Source organism: Orbicella faveolata, unplaced genomic scaffold, assembly GCF_042242905.1.
Source record: "Orbicella faveolata isolate gen_17 unplaced genomic scaffold, um_ofav_v1 contig_13, whole genome shotgun sequence".
Classification (NCBI taxonomy): domain Eukaryota; kingdom Metazoa; phylum Cnidaria; class Anthozoa; order Scleractinia; family Merulinidae; genus Orbicella; species Orbicella faveolata.
The window spans coordinates 9,534,345-9,557,342 of record NW_028301540.1 but is presented as its reverse complement, the minus strand read 5'-3'; the positions used below and the strand labels follow the sequence as shown (position 1 = coordinate 9,557,342).

Sequence of the window (22,998 nt, the reverse complement as noted above, 5' to 3'; positions counted from 1 at the left end):
ACCCTGCAAGGGACAACGCATTTGATACCATTTAAGGACAGACATAAGGGTAGAAATACTCCTTACTAGTAACGGGTGACATCGGAACATCGATAGATCAGTCGGAAGATTGCCGAAACCGAAGTTCTCCATTACTGAAAGAACCGGAAGTGTTTCCAATACCTGTCTTCTTTGCAAAATCTTTTAATATCTTTCTTCGTACTTGGGAGTTTTGTGAACTTCAGTTCATAGTACCAGTCGAAATTCAGGGTCAGCAAACGTGCTAAACAAATTAAGTGAATTGTAAAGTTTTTATGCCTATGGTTCCCATGGAAATTTTTTCTACGGATGAACTACAGTTTCATCTCCCTTCCGGTTCAAACAGTTTGAGCCTGTGATCTTTGTCCTGTGGAGTCACCAAAAAAATCACGTGAGCTCTATAAAAGGCGTGATTTGATTGGCTAACCTGCGTTTGAAAGAAGTGGAGGGAAAAAACGAACAAGATGGCCGAGCGGTGAAGGAGGTTTCTTCTCGAGCAGTTTTTCGTTTGGATTTAGCTAAGGATATTGCGCATTTACGCCATTCAAGCCCCTGAAAGAATCAATCATGTCTGTTGCAACACTTGTTGGATCTTTTGACGATGTCGTTCGCTCCGCATCGGTTCTCGCCGAAGGAATTGAAGGAGGTTTGTGTTAGGATTCGTTGTTCGTTGCATGTCAAAATTCTTGGTTACAAGTAAGCCTAAAGTGATTCATTTCAATTCCTTCTCCTTCCTAGAATTTATCAAATTCGTATCACAACAAGAAGAATGCCGGAAGAAATGGCTCGCTGCAGAGAATGAAGCTGTTCGATTGAAACAAGACATCGCGAAAATCACGGTACGGTTTCACGTTCAAAGTTGTCAATTTCCCTTGACATTGCATAGAAGTTTAACAAAACACTTTAACGTTTTCACATGTCCACAGTACTATAGCTTCTTTCAAGTAATTCTATTTCTTAACAATATTTATCCATTCTCTCACAGGCTGAAAATGAAGCGCTTGAAGTAAAACTGAAGCATGCGAGGTACGTAGATCATAGATGATGCGTAGATGAAAATGACAACTTGTGCTGCCTTCTTTACCTGAACTTTGATTCCGTAACTTTCTTTTAGTATACAGTTTTGTCATGTCTACCGTTATCTTTTCAGGAGTCAAGTTGACATAGAAATCAAGAAAAGAATGAAAGCAGAAGCAGCTCAAGATCACTTGGTAAGAACGTATAAAGTATGAATGAAAATGTCACATGTTTATGTCTCTTTCCTCATCGAGTCAATTACAGGATTGGAACACTGGAGGAAGTTACTGAGCAATCATTTAAAAAAATTGAAACTTTCTCTGGCTAAAAATATAAAACTGCAGTTTAGGCAATCCAAAGCTTGTGTTTTTATAACATTTTTAGCCAGACCACTCATAAATTGTACTATGTTTCATCCAGTCCCTCAATATTTTCATGAACGTTATTGTCACGGTTTTGGTTCTAGCATAAGGCGAGATATTTAGTACCTGAGTCTGATGTAACCTAAAAAAAATTACCGGGTAAGAAATGTTTATATGTACACACATTATAAGTACATTATTGTTCCCCAAATCTTATAGGAGAGGCAAGTCGCACTGATCCGCGAACTTTTGAATGACAAGGACACAATGAGCAGGTTGAATGACAATGAGAGACAGACACTGATGCAGTTGAGCCAGTGTCACCACGAGGACATGACTAGCCCTAGGAAAAGGTATAATAATTGTGATCTGCATCTGTCCATTCTTAAAATGGGTTTATGTCTCTTGATTGCTGTTTTGCAACTGAGGCACTTGTTTTCGTGGTGTCAAAGTCTGGAATTCTTGAAAGATCATCTGCAAATCTTGCTTTCCCAGACCTGCAAAAGGTAACAAAAAAAGGCTCAATTTTTTTTTTTTTTGCAAGAGCAACAAGTACTTGAGGAATCACTTGGTGCAATAAGCTGTAGGTGAACTTCATGTGAATTTTTCCAAAGCCCATGGGTACATTTATCTCCACCCTACCTCCCTAAAATTATTAAATTATGTATTTATAGTGCATTGTGATGAGATCCACTGAGGCTGCAACAATTGCTTCACTCTATAAAATGGGGAGATGTTGTTGCCATTATTCCTGTTGTTTTGGGTCTGGAAAAGTGAAGTGACCGGTGTTATTGCTACTCCCCCTGAATGGGACACTCGTTCATTGCAGTTTACTCCCCCCCTTTCCCCCATACTGCATTGTTAAGTGTCCCCTGGCCAGCAAATTGCTGTTACCCATTTACAGGGTAAACTCTGGAGCACAGAGGCCAGGTCAGGACTTGGATCTGGGCTGCTGAATAGGAACTCCAGGATAGAACACTAACCATTAGCTGGCAGCTGCATCTAATTTAATCAATAAGAATGAAGTTGGATGAATGTCTGTATTTACCATTACCTTGTTAGGCGTTTTAGTGTTCAAGATGAATCAACTGGTTCCATATTATCCCCTTCGGACATCAGTTATGATAACACAGAAGAAGACTTGGTAAAGATCTTGTTGTTATTTTGATTTATTTGTCCCTTTTGATAATTACAAATCCCTCCTGACAATTCATCAAAAGGTCTCTCCAGACCAGTAGCCCGAGAGCATTCAAGGCTAGTTAAATGAAACTTGATCTGCAAGATTGTTTGATTTTACCTTGATTGATCAGTGTTAATAATATAACAGTCAAATGTGCAAGAAAGATATTCACCATCACCCCGTTGTTGTTGTTGTTGTTGTTGCTGTTGTTGTTGTTTACATTCATTTACTCATTTATGTTTCCTTTTAGGATGTGTCTCATCCCAGGAAACCTATTAGAAAGGTAACTGAATCATTGTATTGGGATTTTCTTTAAAGGTCGCTGACTGTCATTAGGATACTGATCTTTAATGGTAGAGATAACGCGGCTTATTATACATAATTTTCCGATTTTCTAATGTGACTTAGGATTATCTCAGCTCTTTATAATATTAACTTATCTCTCTTTGGATATCTAAAGTGTCTTCTCTATTCCATATTTCCATTAATAATCTGTAGACAAGCCTCAACTAATGCCCAATTCTTTAAAAACAGCTCCCTCTCTACAGGGACCAGTATTCTTTGTCATGACTGACTGAAATCTGTCCTTGCCACAGCCAATAACTCAACCCAGGAGTGGCTGTTTTACAATTTGAGGGGTTCAACTGCAATGTTTTTAATTTATCTGGCATAGTGATCCTAATAATTTTGAAAGAGAGTGTTTCTTTGTGTAATTTCAGCCTCGACCATCAGGGCCAGAGCTTGATGTAAGTTTAACTGTTCTATTAACACCTTTGATCGTTAATTTACACAACAAGTGATTACAATTTTATAGCAAGCCAGTGTTATTTTGAGTACCAAGGCAGGATGTAGAGATAAGGCTTGTTTCACCAGTCAGCATAGAATTTGGGATGTTTTGAAGGTGCACAGACCAGAAAAACCAGCTGGGTTTTTTGATGAGGCAGTTTGCCTTTGTCTACTTTTGCTTGGGGAGGGGGGTTACCTTATCATTATTGTAGCATTAGTTTGGAAAGAACTGCTTTTGGTGACTATGCAACAGCACTTGTTGGTCACCAACAGCAGCTCTTTACAGAACTACCTGTACCCACATACAGATGATCATACCAGATGAACTACTGATACTCCTGTGTTCAAACCATTTACTTTATTACTAACAGTACTGACAGTCTTCTAGCCATTTTTACTTTCAACATTATTATTGACAAGGATAAAAACTGACCTGTTCTTTTACTCAAAGCATCTATAAGGTTGTGACGCTCTTCCTGTTTCTGGTCAAAGCGTCTTGAAGACGGCAAACCACCTTTAGTTTAGTCTAAAGCCCTTGGTTGTATTTATGAAAATAGAGTTTTGGAGTGATTTTATATGCTACTTTTATTATCATTTAAACTCTTCCAGGTTACTCCTCCAAAAAGGCCCAAGACTGATGAGGTATATTAAATGAATAATGCCTGTTTTCAATTTGAGTTTTATTTTATCACAGTGGCCATGTTTCCAAAGTAAGCTCAAGGTTCATGGGGTTCTTCACTTTGGTAGTTGAATTGTTCATTTGATAGAGAAAACAGTTTGGTTGAAACCAGTAGCATTACCATATAACAGAGGCAAAAATTATACCCACTAGATTGGCTGTTTAAAGCATTTTTCCTATAGAATTTTCAATTTAATCCAAACATTCTCATTACATTACAGGCTGATGGACAGGTGACTGTAAAACAAGTTATTCCAGACAGTCCTGTCCACGTTCCAGTACATGCTTATCCAAGTCCACAGATACACATACAGCCATCAGCACCGGGTAAGATACCCTTTTAAGCAGGGCTTGAAAAAAGTGTCCTCCAGTCATCTGAGACAAGTAGATTTTGCTGCTTCCAAAGTAAAATTTTGTTGTCAAAAAGGTTCAAAAAAGTAAACTAAGGCTTGCCAAGGGCAAGCAAAAGTTGGGAGCTGCTTGTTCGAAGGGCAAGCTGGAAGTCATTTGTTTTTAGCCCTGTTAAGTTGTATTTTCTTTATTACCTGCTCTCTTTGCTTGCCATTTTGCAGAGTTCCCACCTAGTTTTGATAACTATGGGTCCTTAGGACTCCCCAGTTCCAAAGAGTGGGGGTTCTTTTTGCTTTTCAGGGTTCCTTTGCCTGTTACTAAACTTTTCGGATCTTTTTTCCTGCACCCCAAGGACGCACTTTGCCAAAAAAACAATGTGCATCCTGTTCAGTTTTTGTGAGTATCAGACACACACCTGTGCATTAATGGGAACTCAGATTTTACATTGCAAATAGAAGTTTAAGAAGTTTAGATGAAACTAGTAAAAGATTGCAAAGATTTGTGTGGCCTCTTTTCCATGTCCTAGAACTGTGGGTAAATCCTGGAAAAAAAATTTCAAAGTAAAAGTTCCTCAGACAAGTTTTTCTACCATTCAGTTTGATCTGGCCCATATAGAAATGCCATTTTTCTTGTTTCTCCTTTAATAGTTTCGGCCATATATCAGCCTTGTTAAAACATTTTGTAGTAGCAGGCAGGGAGACAGCGAAATTTAATGCCAAAGAAAGATTTGTCGTTAGTCTGGTTTACTAAACTCCACTGTTCAGTTGGCGGCAAACAATTGAAGTTGTAGATGGACAAATTGCTGGATGTGAGCATGTTTTGACAGGGCTGTATACTATTTAAACTAATACATTGTTTTACTTCAACTTTGAGCTTCATGAAATTTATCAATGATAATTTGATTTGTTGGTTGTAAAGGAGATTTAATACATGACGTATCTCCTACAGTGACCTGCTCATTTAATTTACAGTATTTGATTAGGCTGTGGTCCTTCATTAAACAGTTTACAGGCTAGATGATACCCATTAGCAATTACAGCATTCACATTTTGCTACATTTGAGTGTATTGCTTAAGAAATAGAAAACATGTTGCATCTTTCTAACAAGTTAAAGAAGCAAGAGTGGAATTGTGAGAGAACAAGAAAAGCTGTGGGAACACAAGCCAACAGGCGAGTGTTTCCACAGCTTTTTAGAGTTCTCCCAAACTCCCATGAGTGTTTATATAACTTATGGAAACACAGAAAACATGTTCTCTATTTCTTTTAGAACATTACACAACAAAAAAAAAAAAAAGAAAACTGCTTTTTTTTTTTTTGATCATCAAAATGTAAATTCTCTTTGCTCACACCATCATTACATCAACAGCTCAGGCTAGTTCTGTTTTTCTATCAAGTTATAGAAAAATGATTTTAAACCAATCAGCATGTGTATTTTCTGTGGGCTATTTTCTAATTCAGATATATTTTATCTTTGGCTTAGCAATAGATTATCGCAACCCATACCGCCATGCAATAAGAGAGCTTGAGGAATACACCAGCCCAAGAAAGGAGACTCCGCAGTTACAAAGGTGATAATCTTTAAAGAAATCTCCATTTCATTTGAAGTCCTTTGTTGTTTTGAATAATTTAGCAATGATCTATGTCTACTTCAAACATAATATGTTCCAACTCAACAAGATTGGTTTGGACAATAACTCTTTAGATACCCATTGATGTGAGTTGCCAAAATTTGGTGGTACAAAATACTTCAAAAAAATAGTCCTGGCTAATTCTCTACAGTCTATAGTCCTCTGTTTTCCTCTCCTGTGTGCTTGGCTCTGGCAAGAAACTTCACTTGCCGATGGACAAGTGATGAGCAGAATCCACTAGTCCTCAGATAGGACTGTTTTATGGAAAGTTTGTCACACCAGCCATTCAGACACTGTCCTCTCACCTCAGAGGTGCTGTGTAGCAGTGGCCTGAAGGTTCGTGCACTGGACTCAGGACTAAGTGGCTTGCATTGGAGCCTCAACTGGGGCCACTGTGTTGTGTTCTTGGCAGAACACTTTACTCTCACAGTGCCTCTCTCCACCTAGGTACACAAATGGGTGCCAGCAAATTTATTGGTGGGGTTAAACTAGTGACTAGCCTCCAGTCCAGGATGGGTAGAAATATTCCTAGTCACTTCACGATACAGAAACTGGGGATAAGCTACACTGGCCTAGTCGATGGGCCACTAGGCTCGAACACAGACTTTATCTTCCAAAAGTTAATGAGAGTAGGTGCTACCACCATTGTAGGGTCTTCATATGATAGTGAGCATTGGATAACAGTGATTACTAATACAGTTTAACCATTTTTTTAAAAATTTTCTCTTGTTTCAGAATTGCTTCACAAAGTGGAAAGGGGCCAGCTAAAAAAGACAAAGTAAGTCATCTGAAAAATTAAGTGGGACTCTGCTGACAAGTGGTGAAACATGAACAAAATTTTGTCAGTATTGTGTTGTGTTAGTGTAAATCTGTGAAGTGATGAAGGTGAAGAATGTTCATCGCAGTAACTTTTCCAATTTAAGCAATTGGAAAGAAGATGCCTGAAAAAAAAAAGTCAGGGCCTCAACGAGATTCGAACCCGTGACCTCCGCAATACCAGTGCCATGCTCTACCAACTGAGCTATGAAGCCACACATTGGAAGCAAGGTCAATTAATTGAGTTCATATCTTCCCGTGAGGAGTGGCATGATGTGAAGTATATATGAAATAATTCATGTTTGAACTGCGGTTTTAGATGAAAGTGAAGAATGATCATCGCAGTAAATTTTCCAATTTAAGCAACTGGTTTGAATCCCATTGAAGCCCTGATTTTTTTCAGGCTTCTTCTTTCCAATTGCTTAGATTGGAAAATTTACTGCGATGATCATTCTTCACTTTCATCTACAACCGCAGTTCAAGTATGAATTATTTCATATATACTTCATGTCTGTGAAGTGATCTTAGAAAATCAGTAAGTCATTAGTTCTGATGACTTTTTATTCTATTTCAGAAACATGCACTCTGCTCCAAGACTGTGATTAGACCAGAGTCTTGTCAACCAGTGAGTGTATAGAATAACTGTGAAGTATAAATCTCTTTGTCCATTGACTTACTGTAGTTCTGTGCCAACTAAACTAAAATGTGAGAACTATCATAATGATCTCCATTTTTATCTCTACAGTGTAACAAGAGGATAAAATTTGGAAAACTTGCCTTGAAATGCAAAGGTAATAGCATTCTGTATGTTGTGCTTTCAAATGATGTCGCTCTATTTCGAATGAGTTCCTCATTACACTTCTGGAAGAAAAAAAAGGTCTTTTAGGCTTTTCCCACCCAGTCTAGGCTGATAGTATGATGGATTCTAATCTCGATTTCGCAAACCCTCATTTTTTTTCGAACCTCCCGATAACTCAGATCAAAAGTCGTTTCTCTCCCCTCATTTGAACACTGTAATTTTACCCCTGATTTTGTGAACTAACTGCTTTGTCAAACTATTTTTGTTTCCCTTGGAGGTTTGAAAAATCAGGATTCCCTTGTCATTGTGCTGCATGGCACCTGCTATGTTTGACTGCACAAGATTTTCCTCTTTCTTTTTTCTAGATTGTCGAGCTGTGTGTCATCCTGACTGTAAGGACCAACTCCCCCTCCCTTGTGTACCATGCAGTGAAACTCCAGGCTCTGGAAAAAGACGTCCAGTATGTACTACCTTAATCAATTGACAGATCTTCTATTTCACTGCATGACTTCCCAGGGCACAACCAAAATGAAACAGAGCACAAGATTGAACAAGGGTGGGAGTGACAGGGTGGCGATGATCTTTGATAGCTCTGACACCCTGCACTAGTTTTTGTGCACTTGTTTATAACTAAGAAAAAACATTACAAGCAAACTGCTTTAGACAGAACAGTTCCACCCTATTCATCAAGCGAGCAAATAACAGCCTGTCCTCGAACAATGTCCTGTACATTTGGCATTTTGACAGGTGAAAGTAAAGCCTGAGTAGCACGGCTGTGTAGTTGTGCTACAAACTCAAGGTGCCTTATAAACATGAAGCATACGAAGAAAGAATTGATCCACCAGACTGACTTCTTGTCAAGTAAACATTGCCCTAGACTGAGAAAAGACTTCCTAAAGAAGAAAATTATTTCCAGAATGATTTATTTTTAAAATTTTACTGACTGCCTTCTTTTTCAGGATGAAAACATTGAGTTTTATGCCCCCTCCACAGGCCCTATGGTTCCAGAGATTGTTGTAAGTCAATTTTATTATTTAGGGGTTTTAACTACCTCAGGTATCTTGCTTCTTCCTTTTGAAAATGTTCAAGTCTGGTTCAATCTTAGGAATACTGATGCTTCACTTAAGTTTCTATAGCATGGAATGCCTTGGTATATTGCTAGTCCATTTTTACAGTTACATGTAGCTTGTGGCATTCGGGTTGGTTTCATGCCTCAACAAGTCTTTGGTACTACGAGAGAAAAATTGTCATGCTCTAGAATGGACGAAAGTTCCCAGAATCCAAGGAACATATATAGTATTTTTCCTCTCACGGTTCTCTCATGTCTTCACCTCAGATCAAATGTATCGAAGAAATTGAACGTCGTGGTCTTACAGAAGTTGGAATCTACAGGGTGCCAGGGTAAGTAGCCAATCAAAAGAAACGTCAACAATGCAATGGACCAATCAAAACGGGAAGCGAAAACTGGAATCCCGTGCCAAATTTGTGCCAAAAATTCCGGGAATTTCGGTCGGAAGTCAAATGAAAAGGTCCGTTTCGGTTCCTTTCGACCGGAATTTTCGGGACCGCCTTGATAGGTGGGACCGGTGGGACTGAAATATTTGCCGTTCCATTTTGACAAACCGGTTCATTGCCCTTCTTCTCTTCAGTAGCTTTTCTTAAGTGGTGGATTCGGAAAAGGAATAAAAAAAATGTTTAGAGCCATACCATTCCATTTTTGCTCGGTTAGTCCCAGTTGTCGGTCTGATATAATGGAAAGCTCACCGGCTGCCGCAACAAGAGCGAGAAAAGACGAGCAAAGCCAAATCAAGGTTCTTGATTGGCTGAAAACAAAAAATAGTAACTTATAAGAACACATTTCCCTCGAAGGTGGCCGCTTAGAAGGAGTTCGGCTGTAGTTTGTTCTCATGTAAATTCTCATCAAGGAGATTCATCCATTCACGAAGAAGACTGGTTCCTTCAATTTTCTAAGAAAACATTGTTTACCTTATCAAATTTATGGGACTTCCGATTCTACATGGTTTTGAAAGCCACCCCAGTGTTTGTTCTTGTACGCGGCATCAAGTTCGCGCCACTTCGCGGAAAAAAGTTTTAATTCGATTTTTAAGAAAATTATTTACCATTTCAAAACCGCGATAACGTTGATAGAACAACCCCTAAGGAAACGCTAGGAAAAGGATACTGAAAGTGAAGGCAACGAAGGTGGTTACTTTCAGAACTTTACAGTATCCATTGTAAGGATGTTTTAAGCGTCTGTTTATTTTCTGCTTTCCATTTCAGAGCCGAGCGAAGTGTTAAGGAACTAAAGGAAAAGTTTTTGCAAGGAAAAATTCCTGATCTGGTAAAGACCGTAGCGTTAAATAAATACGGATCCTTTGTAGCGCTTAAAATGTGATGTCTGATTTTATTGTACGTCTTTTACAGCGCAAAGTTGAAGACATCCACGTTGTTTGCGGACTGCTGAAAGATTTCTTCAGGAAGCTCGCCGAGCCTCTTGTTACGTACTACTTGTGGTCAGCATTCGTAGATGCAGCAAGTGAGGATTACTATTTTCGTTTGTAATGTGTTTCGATTTTTTCAGTTCATTCAGTACTGGGTATTATAAATTTTTGTTATATGGCTTGTGTTTGTAGCCGTTATAACGCGCGCTCTGATTGGCTAATTGTAGGGAATTATTCTCCCGTAATGCTGCTGGAGAGAGTCTGCAATCGACCCAAAAAAGTTCCTTACTGATGACGTAGCTCTGCAAAGATCCGGGTGTTTTCTCTGATTGGTTGTTACTTTGGCGCCAAAATTCAAAACGGTGCAATAACCAATCACACAGATGTTTTTAGAGTGACGTCACCACTGTCCAGAAAGGACTTTCTATGAGTCGTTCTTTCGTTGGAAGCGCACGAATAGTGATGTCCGTCTAGAGATTATTTTAATGCTGTTGTGTTGTTTTTCAGACAAGACTGATGAAGATGACAGCGCTAGTGCTACGTATCAAGCAGTCAGCGAACTACCTCAAGCAAACAGAGACACACTGGCCTATCTTGTCGTTCATTTACAGAAGTAAGCCACGTGAAAAACTCTAGCTTGCGACTACAACCGCCCTCACGGAGAGATTCTTAATTCCAACTAGTGTCCCCATTCGGGGAATGACATTCAAAACTTAGACATAAAATAGACTAACACGAGTCAATTTTGGGTCTGCTTTCGTATTGAACGTGACTTGATTTGAACAAGCGAATGGTGTGTATGACTGCGACGCCCCATTGCTACAATTTGTGAGTCATAGTGATTTATCACAGTCCTATGCTGCGATACGAAACGAAAATTAGCTCCCCAAGAGCTAAATTTTGCAACTCTTAACGGCAATTAGGTGTGCTTACATTGAAGACATTTGAATCGTGAACATTTGACACTTTTTTGTACGTTTTTAGTGACTTTAGAATGAGGGCTCCAAATTAACAAAGGTATCAAGCATTTCTACACTGTAAAAACACTAATCTTGTACATTGTATGAAGAGTTTTCATTCTAAAGTCGCTGGAAAAAAAACGTTCAAAAACTGTAAGCAAAGGGTTCATGGTTGGAGTGTCCTTATTGGAACAATGAAACAAAGATTCTTTTTCTTTACTCATTCATCTTAATTTCTTTTTTTTTTTTTTAGAGTTTCCCATTGCACTGAATGTAAAATGTCAGCGAGTAACCTGGCTAAAGTGTTTGGTCCGACCATCGTTCAAAATTCCTCCAGTAACCTTGAACCTATGCAGATGTTACAAGAGGCAAAGTGGCAGCCGAAGGTGGGTGGCGTAGGAAAATAAATGCTCTCTAATATGAACTCCAGGTAGGTAGGGTAGGGAGATTAATCTCATGCAGGTACAGCTTAGGCTCACACAATGGATTATAAATTATTTTCCCAAAAACGTTTCTGCACAGCAAAAACTGCTGAAAAAAAGAATCGTGCAAAGGGAGCCACGAGGAAAAAAAATCGAGCAGGTGCTTTCTACTACACAGGACCTATTTTTGGTGTTTAAAAAGGTCTTACACAAGCCATTGCCCAACAATGTAAAGAGTTGAGCAATGTCATTGTTACAGTGTATACGCTCTTTTCTCGTCAGGTGGTTGAGCGGCTTTTATCCATGCCTGTTGACTACTGGAATCAGTTTATAAACATTGAAGACGAGAACATTCGATCTCCCCCGTACAACCCTCATCACGCAGACGGAACTCCTTTAACTCCCGAGTGTAGACCCGGTAAGTAACTCCCTTATATCCCCGCCACTCATCACAGAGCTGAGTGTCAACCCGATAGTTCCCACCCCCTCCCCCCACCATATACCCCCCCCCCCCAACACTCATAACACAGAAGGACCGCCTTTAACTCCCGAGTGTAGACCCGGTAAGTAACCCCCTTATATCCCCCGCCACTCATCACAGAAAACGGAACTCCTATTGTCCCTGAGTGTCGACCCGACAGTTTTTCGCCCTTATATTCCCGCCACTCATCACACAAACGGAACACCTTTAACCCCCGAGCATAGATCCGATAGAGGAACGGGACTTCTATCGTTCCCGAGTGTATACCCGTTAAGCTTCTCCGCATAAACCCTGCTACTCACCGTACAGATGGAACGCCTTTCACCCCTGAATCAGGCGTGTAAACGCAGTAGGATACGATAACACGTTAAAATATCTTTTGATAATTCCATACACCAAACGAACCAAAAAACACTGGTGGAACTTGTCTTGCTGAAAATTCAAATTTCATGTCTCGAAAATGTCTATGAAGTAAATGGTTTGAACACAGAGGTATCAATAGCTCATCTGGTTTGGTCACCTGGGTGAAAGTCTTTGGAAAAGAACTGTTGTTTTTCGGTTTTAAGTTTTTTTTATTGGTTGTAAGACTCGCGTAAAGTTTGTCACGGTCAATTCTAGTCGGAAGTCGTTCTGTTTGAGGTGCGTCCTTTCGGTTTTGTTTATTTAACCGACCGATCAGTTTCGACGGACCAGGCTTACAACACCATCGATTGACAAACTGTTTTCACTTGGCTCTGAAAATGACTTTTGCTCAGGTTTTCGAAAACGTCAGTCACCAACAACTGCTCATTTTAGAGCTACCCTCACCCAGACGATCACACTAGAGGAACTAGCTGACTAGTAACTGAATTCAAATGACATTAATTCCTTTTTAACAATATTTCCTCGCATGAGACATAATAAGAAAATGCACCTTGATCTTAGGGTCTCTCCTCCAGTGGACGGGTAGAAGAGAGACCCTGGGAACGAGTTTGACAAAAATGGTCTATTTAAGGTGGCTCGAAACAGTTTCCATCACTTAGATTTTGATGGGTTGTTTATAACCACTCTTTATCGCTTAATACTACAATCATGGTATCAAAAAACCGCCCAATCATTGGTGAACATGTTGGTATCATTTTTCGTGACACAATAGGTTACCATAGCAACAGTATGACCTCCTAAAAAACCCCTTAATTACAGCTTTACGGGCTCATAATTCAAAAAGGCACAGTGAAATTTTTTTTATATTATCAACTTTTCATAAGCATGATATGACGCAACTTTTGGCAAAGTTAAAAAAATTCTGTACATGGGGTTCAGAGCCACCTTAAATTTTCGAAAAGTTAAGGTGGCTCTGAACCTTACGTACAGAATTTTTTTAAACTTTGTCAAAAGTTGCGTCATATCATGCTTATGAAAAGTTGATAATATAAAAAAGTTCACCATGCCGTTTTTGAATTATGAGCCCGTAAAGCTGTAATTAAGGGTGTATTTAGGGGGTCATACTGTTGCTATGGTAATCTGTTGTGCCATGAAGATGATGACAACGTGTTCACCAATGCTTGGGCAGTTTTTTGATACCATGATTGTAGCATCAAGTGATAAAGAGTGGTTATAACGACCCATCCAGATATAAGTGCTGGAAACTGTTTTGAGCCACCTTAAGGAGCTCAATCACGGTTTACGCATATTGAAAAGTTTAGCTTCAATTTTTCAGATTCGTCGTTTGTAATCCGTGTTAATCTTCTCCATCCTTAGCCATCCTTGTTCCTTTATGGTTTATCATTATCTCTTTGGTGTTTTTCTATCTTATTAAACTGTTATTTTCAGGTTTCCTACCATTTAAAGGTAATTTTGTATGTGGTCAAAATAACTCAAAATACCGTGACTGAGCCCCTTTAACCGTTGTACTTTCTCATTTTAGTACCGGAGAGCATGCTGGGACCCTTGACAGCTTCAAATGCTAAGTCAGTGAAGAAGAAGGGAAGCTTTCTCTCCAGGACTCCTCTGACACCAAGGTAACCGTCATAATAAATTCATAAACTGTGGAACGCTGAGACTGTTGTATAACAACAGGCGTTTTGGGCATGACCTTAAGCTTTGATTACCAGCTAGTCCTGTTCGGAAACGAGCCTGCACGAGAGGCGGGACGGTGGGGGAGAACGAAGAGCTACGGAAAAAGAGCCGGAGATGATACTTTTTCATGCAAGTCCTCTGAAGAGCGACAAATGTGGCGTTTTACGAAGAAATTTTTAACCCTCCTTTTACTGCGCCTTTCAATAACATGCGGGCTCTAAAATTCAACGCTCAACCGACAAATGCGGTTTTCGCTACCGTCAATCAAATGTTCGGCGGCTTCTCACAGCTTCCGACTACTGCCAACCACGCGGTAACCAAATCGTTGAGCACAGTTCAGACAACGAAACAGCACTCGGCAGTAGTCGGAAGCTGGGAGGAGCCGCCGAACATTTGATTGACTGTAGCGAAAAACGCATATGTCGGTCGGGCTTTGAATTTTAGAGTCAACATGTTATTGAAAGGCGCCGTAAAGTATTTCTGATTATCAGCTACAGCGTCGTTTTATGTTAGTGCTATGTGGCAAAAAAATCGTTTTTTTTTTTTCGTGGAAATCCAGCGGATTCCCGATAATTCCAACCTCCAAGCGAAGCGAACTTCGGGTTGAAAAACTGGGTAGTTCGAGAAATCTAGGCTAAAATTACAATGTTCGACTGAGGAAAGGGGAACGACTTTTGGTTCTAGTAATTGGGAGGTTCGAGAAATCGCGATTCCACTGTAAGCTTTAGTCATCTGTTCAGAATTTTACAGAAGCAGTTAGGTTTCCTGTTGTAAAGTCTGTTGCTTGTTTTATTTTTTTTTTTTTCAAACTGAGCGACTGTCTATTGATATCAGCGATTGTTTCAGTATTTCATATTTACCAGTCTTTTTTGCTAATATTTTCAAATGCGAGTTCGCTTTCCTTCGGTCCTCTAAGCTAACTTCTAAAATTTGTTTATGCCCGACGTGTTAAAAAATGTATAACGCGCATTGCGTTTTGAAGAACGAACTGGAACGTTTGTAGGAATATATACCACAGATGATTTTTTTGTGCTACTTTCTCGGTGAGCTTTTATGTCGCTATCATCCGTTTAATTATTCAAGAGCGACACGCGTGATTCTCGCTTCTAACGAAGGACCGCCTTGACATCCCGCGAGGAACGTGAAGACAGCTGCTTGTACTTGCGGAAACGCTACGCAAATTTTTCGTGGTTGCCAAGATTGATCTGAAAAACAACGGATCATGTATTTCTTAGAATTCAGTATTATAACTTCTAGACACAGATAGCATCTCTCAAGTCCCTGGCTTATTCAGGGCAGAATAAATCGTATAATATTTAGTCTGTTCTCGCGGGTGTTTCCACGCACTGCCCAAGTTACTTGGAGAATTTGCGGATGTAGGCAAAGTACTCCAGTTGACATTTTCTGTCCCAAGTCTTCCGCATTCTTGCCATGCTAACTGACTCGTTTCTTGGAAACTTTAGGGTAGAGTAGTACGTCATGTACTAACCCGCGTGGTTTTTTGTTATTTCTCGCCAGGTTTGGAAGTAAAAGCAAGCACCCGAGCAAGAGACCAACCCACTTCTTCGCCTCGCCGATGTTGAAATAGATTGTTCATTAACAGTACAAATCTCTAAAACAGTGTAAAAGGCTGATGTAATGTTTATGTATCTACAGGCCACGTGTCGGCCTTTCTCCTTATTTGATATGTAAAGTAAAAAGCCATCCTTTGATGACTTGCCGAGTAATACGACGCTCAACGCACGATTCTTATACAATAGATTGATTTAATTATTACACATTGTGGCCCTGTGGGTTCACATTGTAAAATATCACTACTAACTGCGTTCTAAAGGAAAAGCTGCCATTATATTTTTCTGTAAGATTTTTTGAGGTTTTGCACCATGCGTTTAATTCATCTTTGCCGTGACGAGCGCATCTTCCGCAAGCTGAAGTCCCAAATCAGGCTCCAGCCTCAAACGTTACTGGATATGTAGAAAAATACTACTCAAATCAAACTTAAGGTTTCTCGAGTTTTTCTTCGGGGATGGCGATCGTTATAGTGAAATGTGGAAGTGTCTGACCTAAGAGCTACATCGATCGTCTGTAAATATGATACCAGTTTGAATATTGTTTCCCAAACTGTTACAGAAGAGTAATTTGAACAAAACAATCCTCGCTTTACATCAAAAGCAACCTGGAGAAATTGTCCCATTGTTTAACTCTGTCAAGATTCTGCATTTTCTGTCGTTTTTGTTAGGTCTGATATTTCTGCTTCGTTGAGACTAACCTAACGACCCTAAGGATACATCCTTGCGCAAAAGAAATCTCAGAACACACAGGATTGTAACCAAATATTGTTGTAGTTTCCTTTATTGTATCACTCCGGGATCTCTATGTGCTGAATACAATGTTTGTACCTTTAGTAACCCTATCTTTATGACTTGTTAAAAGAAACGCCGCCAATTGAGAAGATTTTGTCGACAAACTGTCCACAATCCACACTGTTCTTGCCTCTTGTAGAGCATAGCATAACAGCGATTTTATTTAAAGACATAGCTTTTGTCACTTTGTAATATTATTTGATATACAGATTAAACTACCAAGCAGTCTGCGATCTTACAAGACTGCGTTACAACCATCTTTGTCTGGTGTCTTCGTAAAGTACGATAAGTTAACCCTAAAGGAATAATGACATCGAGCGAAGGGACAAAATGTTTCAAGTATTGAACATTAATCGTTACGTTTTCCTTTGTGGGAAACCATGCAACCCCCTAGCTTCCGTTGCAGTGTTTAATTTTTGTTATTATTTCCGAATCGTTCTTGTTGAGGTAGTTACGGTAGGATCTTTTCACGACCTTATCAGCGACTACGACTTTATCTTCAAGTTTCTACGAAGTAACGTTGCTGATTTGGATCGACTCTAACAACTGAGATCGCTTCACGTCGATTGGTCACACTCGAGTCAAATACTTCACCATAGAACTTGTTTAAACCTTTGAATTTGAAACGTGTTAAACGCTCGAGACATCAGAGAATAATTATGCAAATCTTGACTTGTGGCTAAACTAGCTAATGGATTGTATCCGTAATGTGGTCGTTTGGGTGACGAATCAACGGCAATCAAAAACTGTTTCGCCTGCCTATCGGCCAAAACACCCACAACTAATACATTCCTCGTTTGTGAAGGAAGCGATGCTGCAAACAGTGAGATGTCTTGAAGCGCGCGATCGATTGCAAAGTTCCACATTGAATACAAGTGGCTTTCTCAAAGTTTCATAAAATCTTTCCCTCAAAATTTCTTTGAAACTCATAACAAGAGTTACACCCGGTCGACTCAGGCTGATTCCTTGTTTGAGCAATTAGGAAGAATTATTGAAATCAAATCAGGTAGTTGCAGTAATTTGTAGCAGCGAAGAGAAGTGTTTATTTATGAAGCTCTGTTACATATAAGATTCATTACACGTAACAATCCTGGAGAGGTCCTACTCTTATCGAAATACTGGACAAAAAATACAGATCTTTTAAAACTACTGTACTGATAGCAAGCAACCAGAATTAATAAAGTTGACGTAAATGTGATGCCCTTTGAAGTCGTTGAACACCAGTAAAAATCTGATCTACAACAATGCAAGTTGAAGCTGGCAAAACCATTCTGACCCGCGATTGTGTTCTCTAACAAAACCTTGCACGAAACTCGGCTGAAGTTTCCACATAAAATCATTCAGTCAATAAACTTTCTAGCTTCAAATGTTTCAGATTCTGTAAATTAAAACCTGTGCAAAATTGGGCTGCAGTTGAGTTGCCTTTCATAACAATGATACCTTGGGTACTGATCCGAGCTACATGCATGCAGTGGGAACGACATTGACGTTACTAAAATATGCATATCCACATCAACTCAGTGAGTTAAAATACAGCAACATGGAATTTAAGATCACACCCAAAGACTGAATATCCAAGATAAAATATCAAAACGGCAATAAAACGCCATAGAAGTGTTCATTTGTGTACTATTCGTTTGTGACGGATTTGTGAGCTCGAATAACTTGAAGGTCTTCCGACATACAGTAACAAAACTTGCCCTGCATTTCTGGGTCTTGATTGCATCGCTGCGTGCCATCAAGTAACAAGTTCACCTTCGAAACTATACAGCTCATTATTCCAGGCTAAAAGGCACATTTACACTTCATTCACATCATAAATATGTTTAGAATAGTTATGCAAAACCTTATCACTGTATTTGATGAAGTAGAGGCCAGCTGACTCTAACACCAAGACGCTCAAATGATAACCAAGGTAAACACGCATTTCTGCTTGAGGTGAATCTTGTCGCGATGAAACTTCCTTCATTTACTGATCAAGTACTAGAAAATCGAGGCTCAATTGCTTGAAAATCGCTGCTTTTGAAGTGTAAATGTCCTGCTATCGTATGTGACCCGATTTTCACAACCTCGACGACGAAGGAAATACATGATGTTTTCAATAACAACGTAGCGCGATTCTAACCAATCAGGTTGCGTTACTTTGTTATTGGCCAATCACAGCGCGATCCTGGAGCAAATGAGCTTAGCGGCAAAGAGGCGTGCTTTTGAGATGGGGCTAACGTGAGTCTGAAGTAAAAGAGTCACCGTACCCCAACATTACAAGGTAAATCGGCGCGTTTTGGACAACGTTGAGGCGGAATCGAAGTAATCTGTGTTGAGGCAAGAGTGCAGGCTGTAAGTTGACGTTATCGGCACGTTTGTTTTGACCTTAGAGCGGCAGATCTTCATGTAATCTGTCGAACAGATTCTAGGCTAACTTCTGGCTTTGAACAGCTTTCGGGCTGTCGTTTCACAATCTTTCACATAGTGGAACCATGATGACCGCGGAACCTGCACCAGAAGAGACAGTGGAGGAGAAACAAGCCCCTCTGTGTGGAAGGCTCGTATTTCGTGGTGTTGAACTGGCATATTTGAATATCGACGGAGAATATATGCTACCATTAGCCGAGCTATTGGCACTTGTTTTGCCGACAACACCGCGAACTACGCTATTTACTAGAATGGAAAAAATGAAAGTTCGCAGGCACTTCTGTGAGCCAGAAGAAATCAAACTGCTAAAGACAGTGAATGGAATTCACGGTTCGTCAGCCAACTGTACACTGCTATCAAAGACAGAAGTTGAGAAATACTGTTCAATGTATATCGATAAACCAACCGAATTCAACCAAGCAATCTCAAGAGATGCGAACGCAGAGGAACCCGCTAGTGAAGTTACCAGTATGGAAAGTGTTCTTAACGACAACGAGAAGACAGCATCGACCCAGCTGAACAGCAATACAACCGCTAACAAATTAGCAGTACTTTGTAAACACAAAACCTCTGCGCCACTCAAACCCAAGCTAAGGTTGACGAAAGTCGCTACAGCGAAGAAACTGAAATCGCGCTCTTCGACCGATTGTGAAGTAAATAAAACATTAACGGACAATGCCAGTCGCGTAGCCATTGACGGAGATCTAACTTCTGGGAACGTTAACAGGTACAAGGACGAGGAAGGGTGCCATCTCGATTCGCCGTCTTCTTCACACCATGTGACGAATTTTACTCAAACGATGAGCTTGGTGAATCTCGGCGCTAACAAGAAACGCGTAAAGAAGCGTGACAACAGTTCGGAACCGAACAAAAAGATGGGGAAAGTGGCTCGAGGGAAGAAAAGGTCGTCAAACAATTTGGATATCAAGGAACCGTTTGAGTCGCCATTGAAAATTCCCAAGAGGAGCGAATTAAATGGACATGAAGAAAGCGACAAAGTGAAAGAAGTTAGTCAATTTCCTACCAGCCGTTGTAACTCGAACAAGCAAGATTTTGATACGCTGATTTCTGATTCCTCGTCAAATGACAGTGGTTTCGGCTCAACGGCGTTGTCGAATGCAAGTACACCGACAAAGACAGATTTTTCAGCTGGCGAGCTGAGCGGGTCGTTAAGAAAGGACGAAGACGCTATTAAAGAACACGCACATACTTCGCCATGTACACTGAAGCTAAAAACACCAAAGAAAAACAAAACAAAGGAAATAAGAAATCTTGGAAAAAGCTTGACATTATCGCCTCCAGCTTTGTTGTTAAAACGCTTTGAAGATTCGTGGCTTGTGGAACAAAAAAGTCCCGTCAATGAGGTAACGAACTGTTTGCATCAACGCAAAGTCAAACCCAGAAAGAAAGCGCGACCGGCTGTTTTAACTCCTCTGTTCGAAGGAGTGTGCGGTCCAGCTAAACCTCTTTTTCATCAAAAACAAGTGAAGAAGGCGAAAAAATGCAGGAAACCGCTAAGTTTGAAAGAGGAAATTGAAAGTAAGCCACTCATCACCAAAGATTTAATCTTAGGAGAAAGACAAGACCGTGCGGGAATCATAAAGAAGAAAAAGTTCAAGCGAAAGGCTAAAGGCAAACTCCTGAAACTCAAAGCGCGCAAGGAGCAGACTTCGCTTAACGGAAAAGTTGCCAGTCCTGACAAAATTAAGCTAACTGACATTTCAAAAGAAAAGAAACTAGGTGGCCTTCCTCAGAGAGGGTCCAGTCCAAAAACACAACTTGACATTGATAAACAAGCTAAAGAAGAACTGTTGAAGAAAGACACGGTTCTTGAGAGGCTTGTCGGAAAAGCTTTGACCAAATTTTTTGCTCCGGCCACCTCAGACTGTACTCGATCAACCGACGTCACACCAGCCAAAGTTAGCAAACCCAAGCCAAAGAAACCAAAGGCAAATCCTGCTTTAAAGGCAAACTGCAATTTTAAACTTTTAAATTTATTTCCAGCGACCTCGCTGTTGACTCTAGCAGATGGAGGTTTGTGTCCGTCTTTCACCATGGCTTGCCCGAAAGGCATCAAACCACATTCATCGCATCCCGTGTGGCAATGGACTCTTGGAGGGCCAGTTGTTCGAAGCCCTCAGAAGTCAACGCTAAAACCCAAACCAGTCCAAAAGGAACTACTTTCCAAGGCGAAGTTTATCTCTAACAAGGTGCGAAAATTGAAAAGAAGGCGGAAGAAGCTGTCAACGAACAAAAAACCGCTCGCTCCTGTTTCTGATCCTAATGTTCCAAAAGTAACAGTCGCCGAATCAAAGCTTGAAAGCGTTCCCATCGCTACGGCTGAGTTTAAACTACCTCTTTGCGACGCAACTTCTAACATTGTTTCGTCTTCAACTGAAACTGAAGTAATTTAGCTTTATTAGACACGCCACGCACAGTATTTTCCATGAAATACCACTAAGTTTGGCTTATATGCGTCGTCTTGTAAATATAAATTTACTCTTCGCTGCAACTAATAGCGTTTAATGGCAAAGGCTTCAGAGCAAAACAGATTATATATCCTTTTGGCCTTGTGGTCTAATTCATTTCGCTAGCTCGTTTTTATTAGTAAAACGTTTTCTCTATCGTTTCAATCATCCAAATTTCTCCTTTTTGAAGATTCTAAACCTAATCACGGTTAAGCAACGTTGCATTATATTTTTTATATTTCAAAAACACAATCTATTTTTTCGTGATTTTTGTCCTCGTGTGAACTAATTTTCATCGCAAGTTTCCTTCATACCTTTTCAAGATTGACAAAAGCTAGTTTGAGCAAAACAAAATAACTATTGATGAATTCTATAGTTAGAATTATCAAAAGTAAAGGTTGCTTAGAAACTAAGACTTTGATCAACTATCAGCAATGGTAAGACTGCTTCTGTAAATTTTGTCGAAAATTTTTCTCCTAAATGTAAGAAATTATCCTTTCAACATTATTTTTTAAAAACATGCATTTTGTATGAAACCATTATCTGGGAGACATTCATTGAAAACCTATTGCTCATTAGCACCCATTTCTTTATATTGTAACATCGACTACAATTTGTTTTGTCTGTTTATATTCTTCAACCTTTTCATAAATTTTTGTACCTACAAATTCCTTATATTGTTCCCCTGTGCAGTGAGAACATTTGCAGATTATGTAATGAAACAAGGCTGCTTTGGACATTTCTATTGCCAAGCTTAAAATGATGATATTAATCTCCTTACTGAAAACTAAAGATTTGCACTGGTGTCTGTTATGAGAATTTGGTTGTACATAAAGATAATGGTATGCTTGACAGTGTATTTCAACTGTTGGTAGAAATAAGAAATCAGTCCCCTTTGGAAATTATAGGGTGATAACATTTCTTGTGATGTCGGCTGTTGGGTAACAAAATCATTCTGAAATTTTACTAAGCCTGACTCTTCACAGAAAGCAGTTGAAGTTTTCTTTAAAGAGAGAGCCTAAATGAAACGTGAGGTATTTCTTAGTAGTGTTAAAAATTATTTGGGATTATACATTGCCGTGTACATTGAGTGAAGAGCTAATTGAACTTATCTAGAACTTTATTAAATTGCATTAAGTGTACCTTGTGCCTCTGTTTCCGATGAATTGTTTTTGGATATATCAGCCATTGAAATGATAAATCTATGACTGTTTTGACTTGTAAATGGTGTTATCACTGAACAGAAGTTTTTTCACTGAGTTCTTTTGTACTAACTGAGTTAAGCTCTTTGCGGTCTAGATTCAAGTTTCACTTGAGCGATTTGAAGAGCTCAATCATAATTTTAAAGGATGAATTGTAGACTTGTTAACAGACTTGCGGTTGCAATTCAAGCTTATTTCACCTCTAAACATTCAATTTTAGGATGTCTGTCCTGTATTTAAGCAAACAGTGTGATTGTCTAGTCATGAATGTTGCTTGGTAGGATGAAATGACATCCTTTAAAATACTCTTATCACATTTGGCTGTGTCAGATCAACACCCTGATTGTTTTGGGTTCTATTTTTTCTTGACCAATGAACTATGTCCTTATCTATTGTATTTATTTTTGTTAAGTTTCTATTTTTGGTGCAAGTGATTCAATATTTTAATATAATATTAAAACTCTTACTCAGAATATGTCTGCCTCTCACAAGTACTGTACACACCAACAAATTATTTCATTTCTGGCAAACCAAGAATGACAAATTCCCCTGAGTT

At 39.5% G+C, this 22,998-nt stretch overlaps 2 protein-coding genes across 3 annotated transcripts; both read left to right on the top strand.

Annotated features, from left to right (window-relative positions):
* The first annotated feature begins 47 nt into the window (after positions 1-47).
* On the top strand, positions 48-16,617 carry LOC110066865 (rac GTPase-activating protein 1-like). 2 transcript variants are annotated; one of them, XM_089284540.1, is made up of 24 exons: positions 48-664; positions 757-857; positions 1,004-1,044; positions 1,169-1,229; positions 1,617-1,750; positions 2,460-2,541; positions 2,828-2,860; positions 3,297-3,323; positions 3,973-4,005; positions 4,264-4,369; positions 5,874-5,961; positions 6,757-6,799; positions 7,412-7,462; positions 7,583-7,628; positions 8,002-8,096; positions 8,596-8,652; positions 8,973-9,037; positions 9,917-9,977; positions 10,061-10,172; positions 10,585-10,690; positions 11,290-11,422; positions 11,741-11,876; positions 13,846-13,939; positions 15,516-16,617. In XM_089284540.1, exons 1-24 carry the CDS (start codon positions 586-588, stop codon positions 15,583-15,585), a joined length of 1,854 nt encoding a protein of 617 aa, XP_089140666.1. In that variant the 5' UTR covers positions 48-585; the 3' UTR covers positions 15,586-16,617. The 2 variants fall into 2 exon arrangements, with proteins under 2 accessions (XP_089140666.1, XP_089140667.1); XM_089284541.1 differs by lacking the exon at positions 3,297-3,323.
* A 1,935-nt stretch (positions 16,618-18,552) lies between these two features.
* On the top strand, positions 18,553-22,382 carry LOC110066871 (uncharacterized). The gene is made up of 2 exons (XM_020774123.2): positions 18,553-18,697; positions 18,797-22,382. Exon 2 carries the CDS (start codon positions 18,838-18,840, stop codon positions 21,184-21,186), a length of 2,349 nt encoding a protein of 782 aa, XP_020629782.2. The 5' UTR covers positions 18,553-18,697; positions 18,797-18,837; the 3' UTR covers positions 21,187-22,382.
* The last annotated feature ends 616 nt before the right edge of the window (positions 22,383-22,998 follow it).

Bases quoted from the DNA above. Each gene is read 5' to 3' on its own strand.
- LOC110066865 (XM_089284540.1), top strand. From the start codon at position 586: ATGTCTGTTGCAACACTTGTTGGATCTTTTGACGATGTCGTTCGCTCC. The intron at 5,962-6,756 runs GTGATAATCTTT...CTCTTGTTTCAG, and splicing joins GAGACTCCGCAGTTACAAAG to AATTGCTTCACAAAGTGGAA. The intron at 13,940-15,515 runs GTAACCGTCATA...ATTTCTCGCCAG, and splicing joins AGGACTCCTCTGACACCAAG to GTTTGGAAGTAAAAGCAAGC.
- LOC110066871 (XM_020774123.2), top strand. From the start codon at position 18,838: ATGATGACCGCGGAACCTGCACCAGAAGAGACAGTGGAGGAGAAACAA.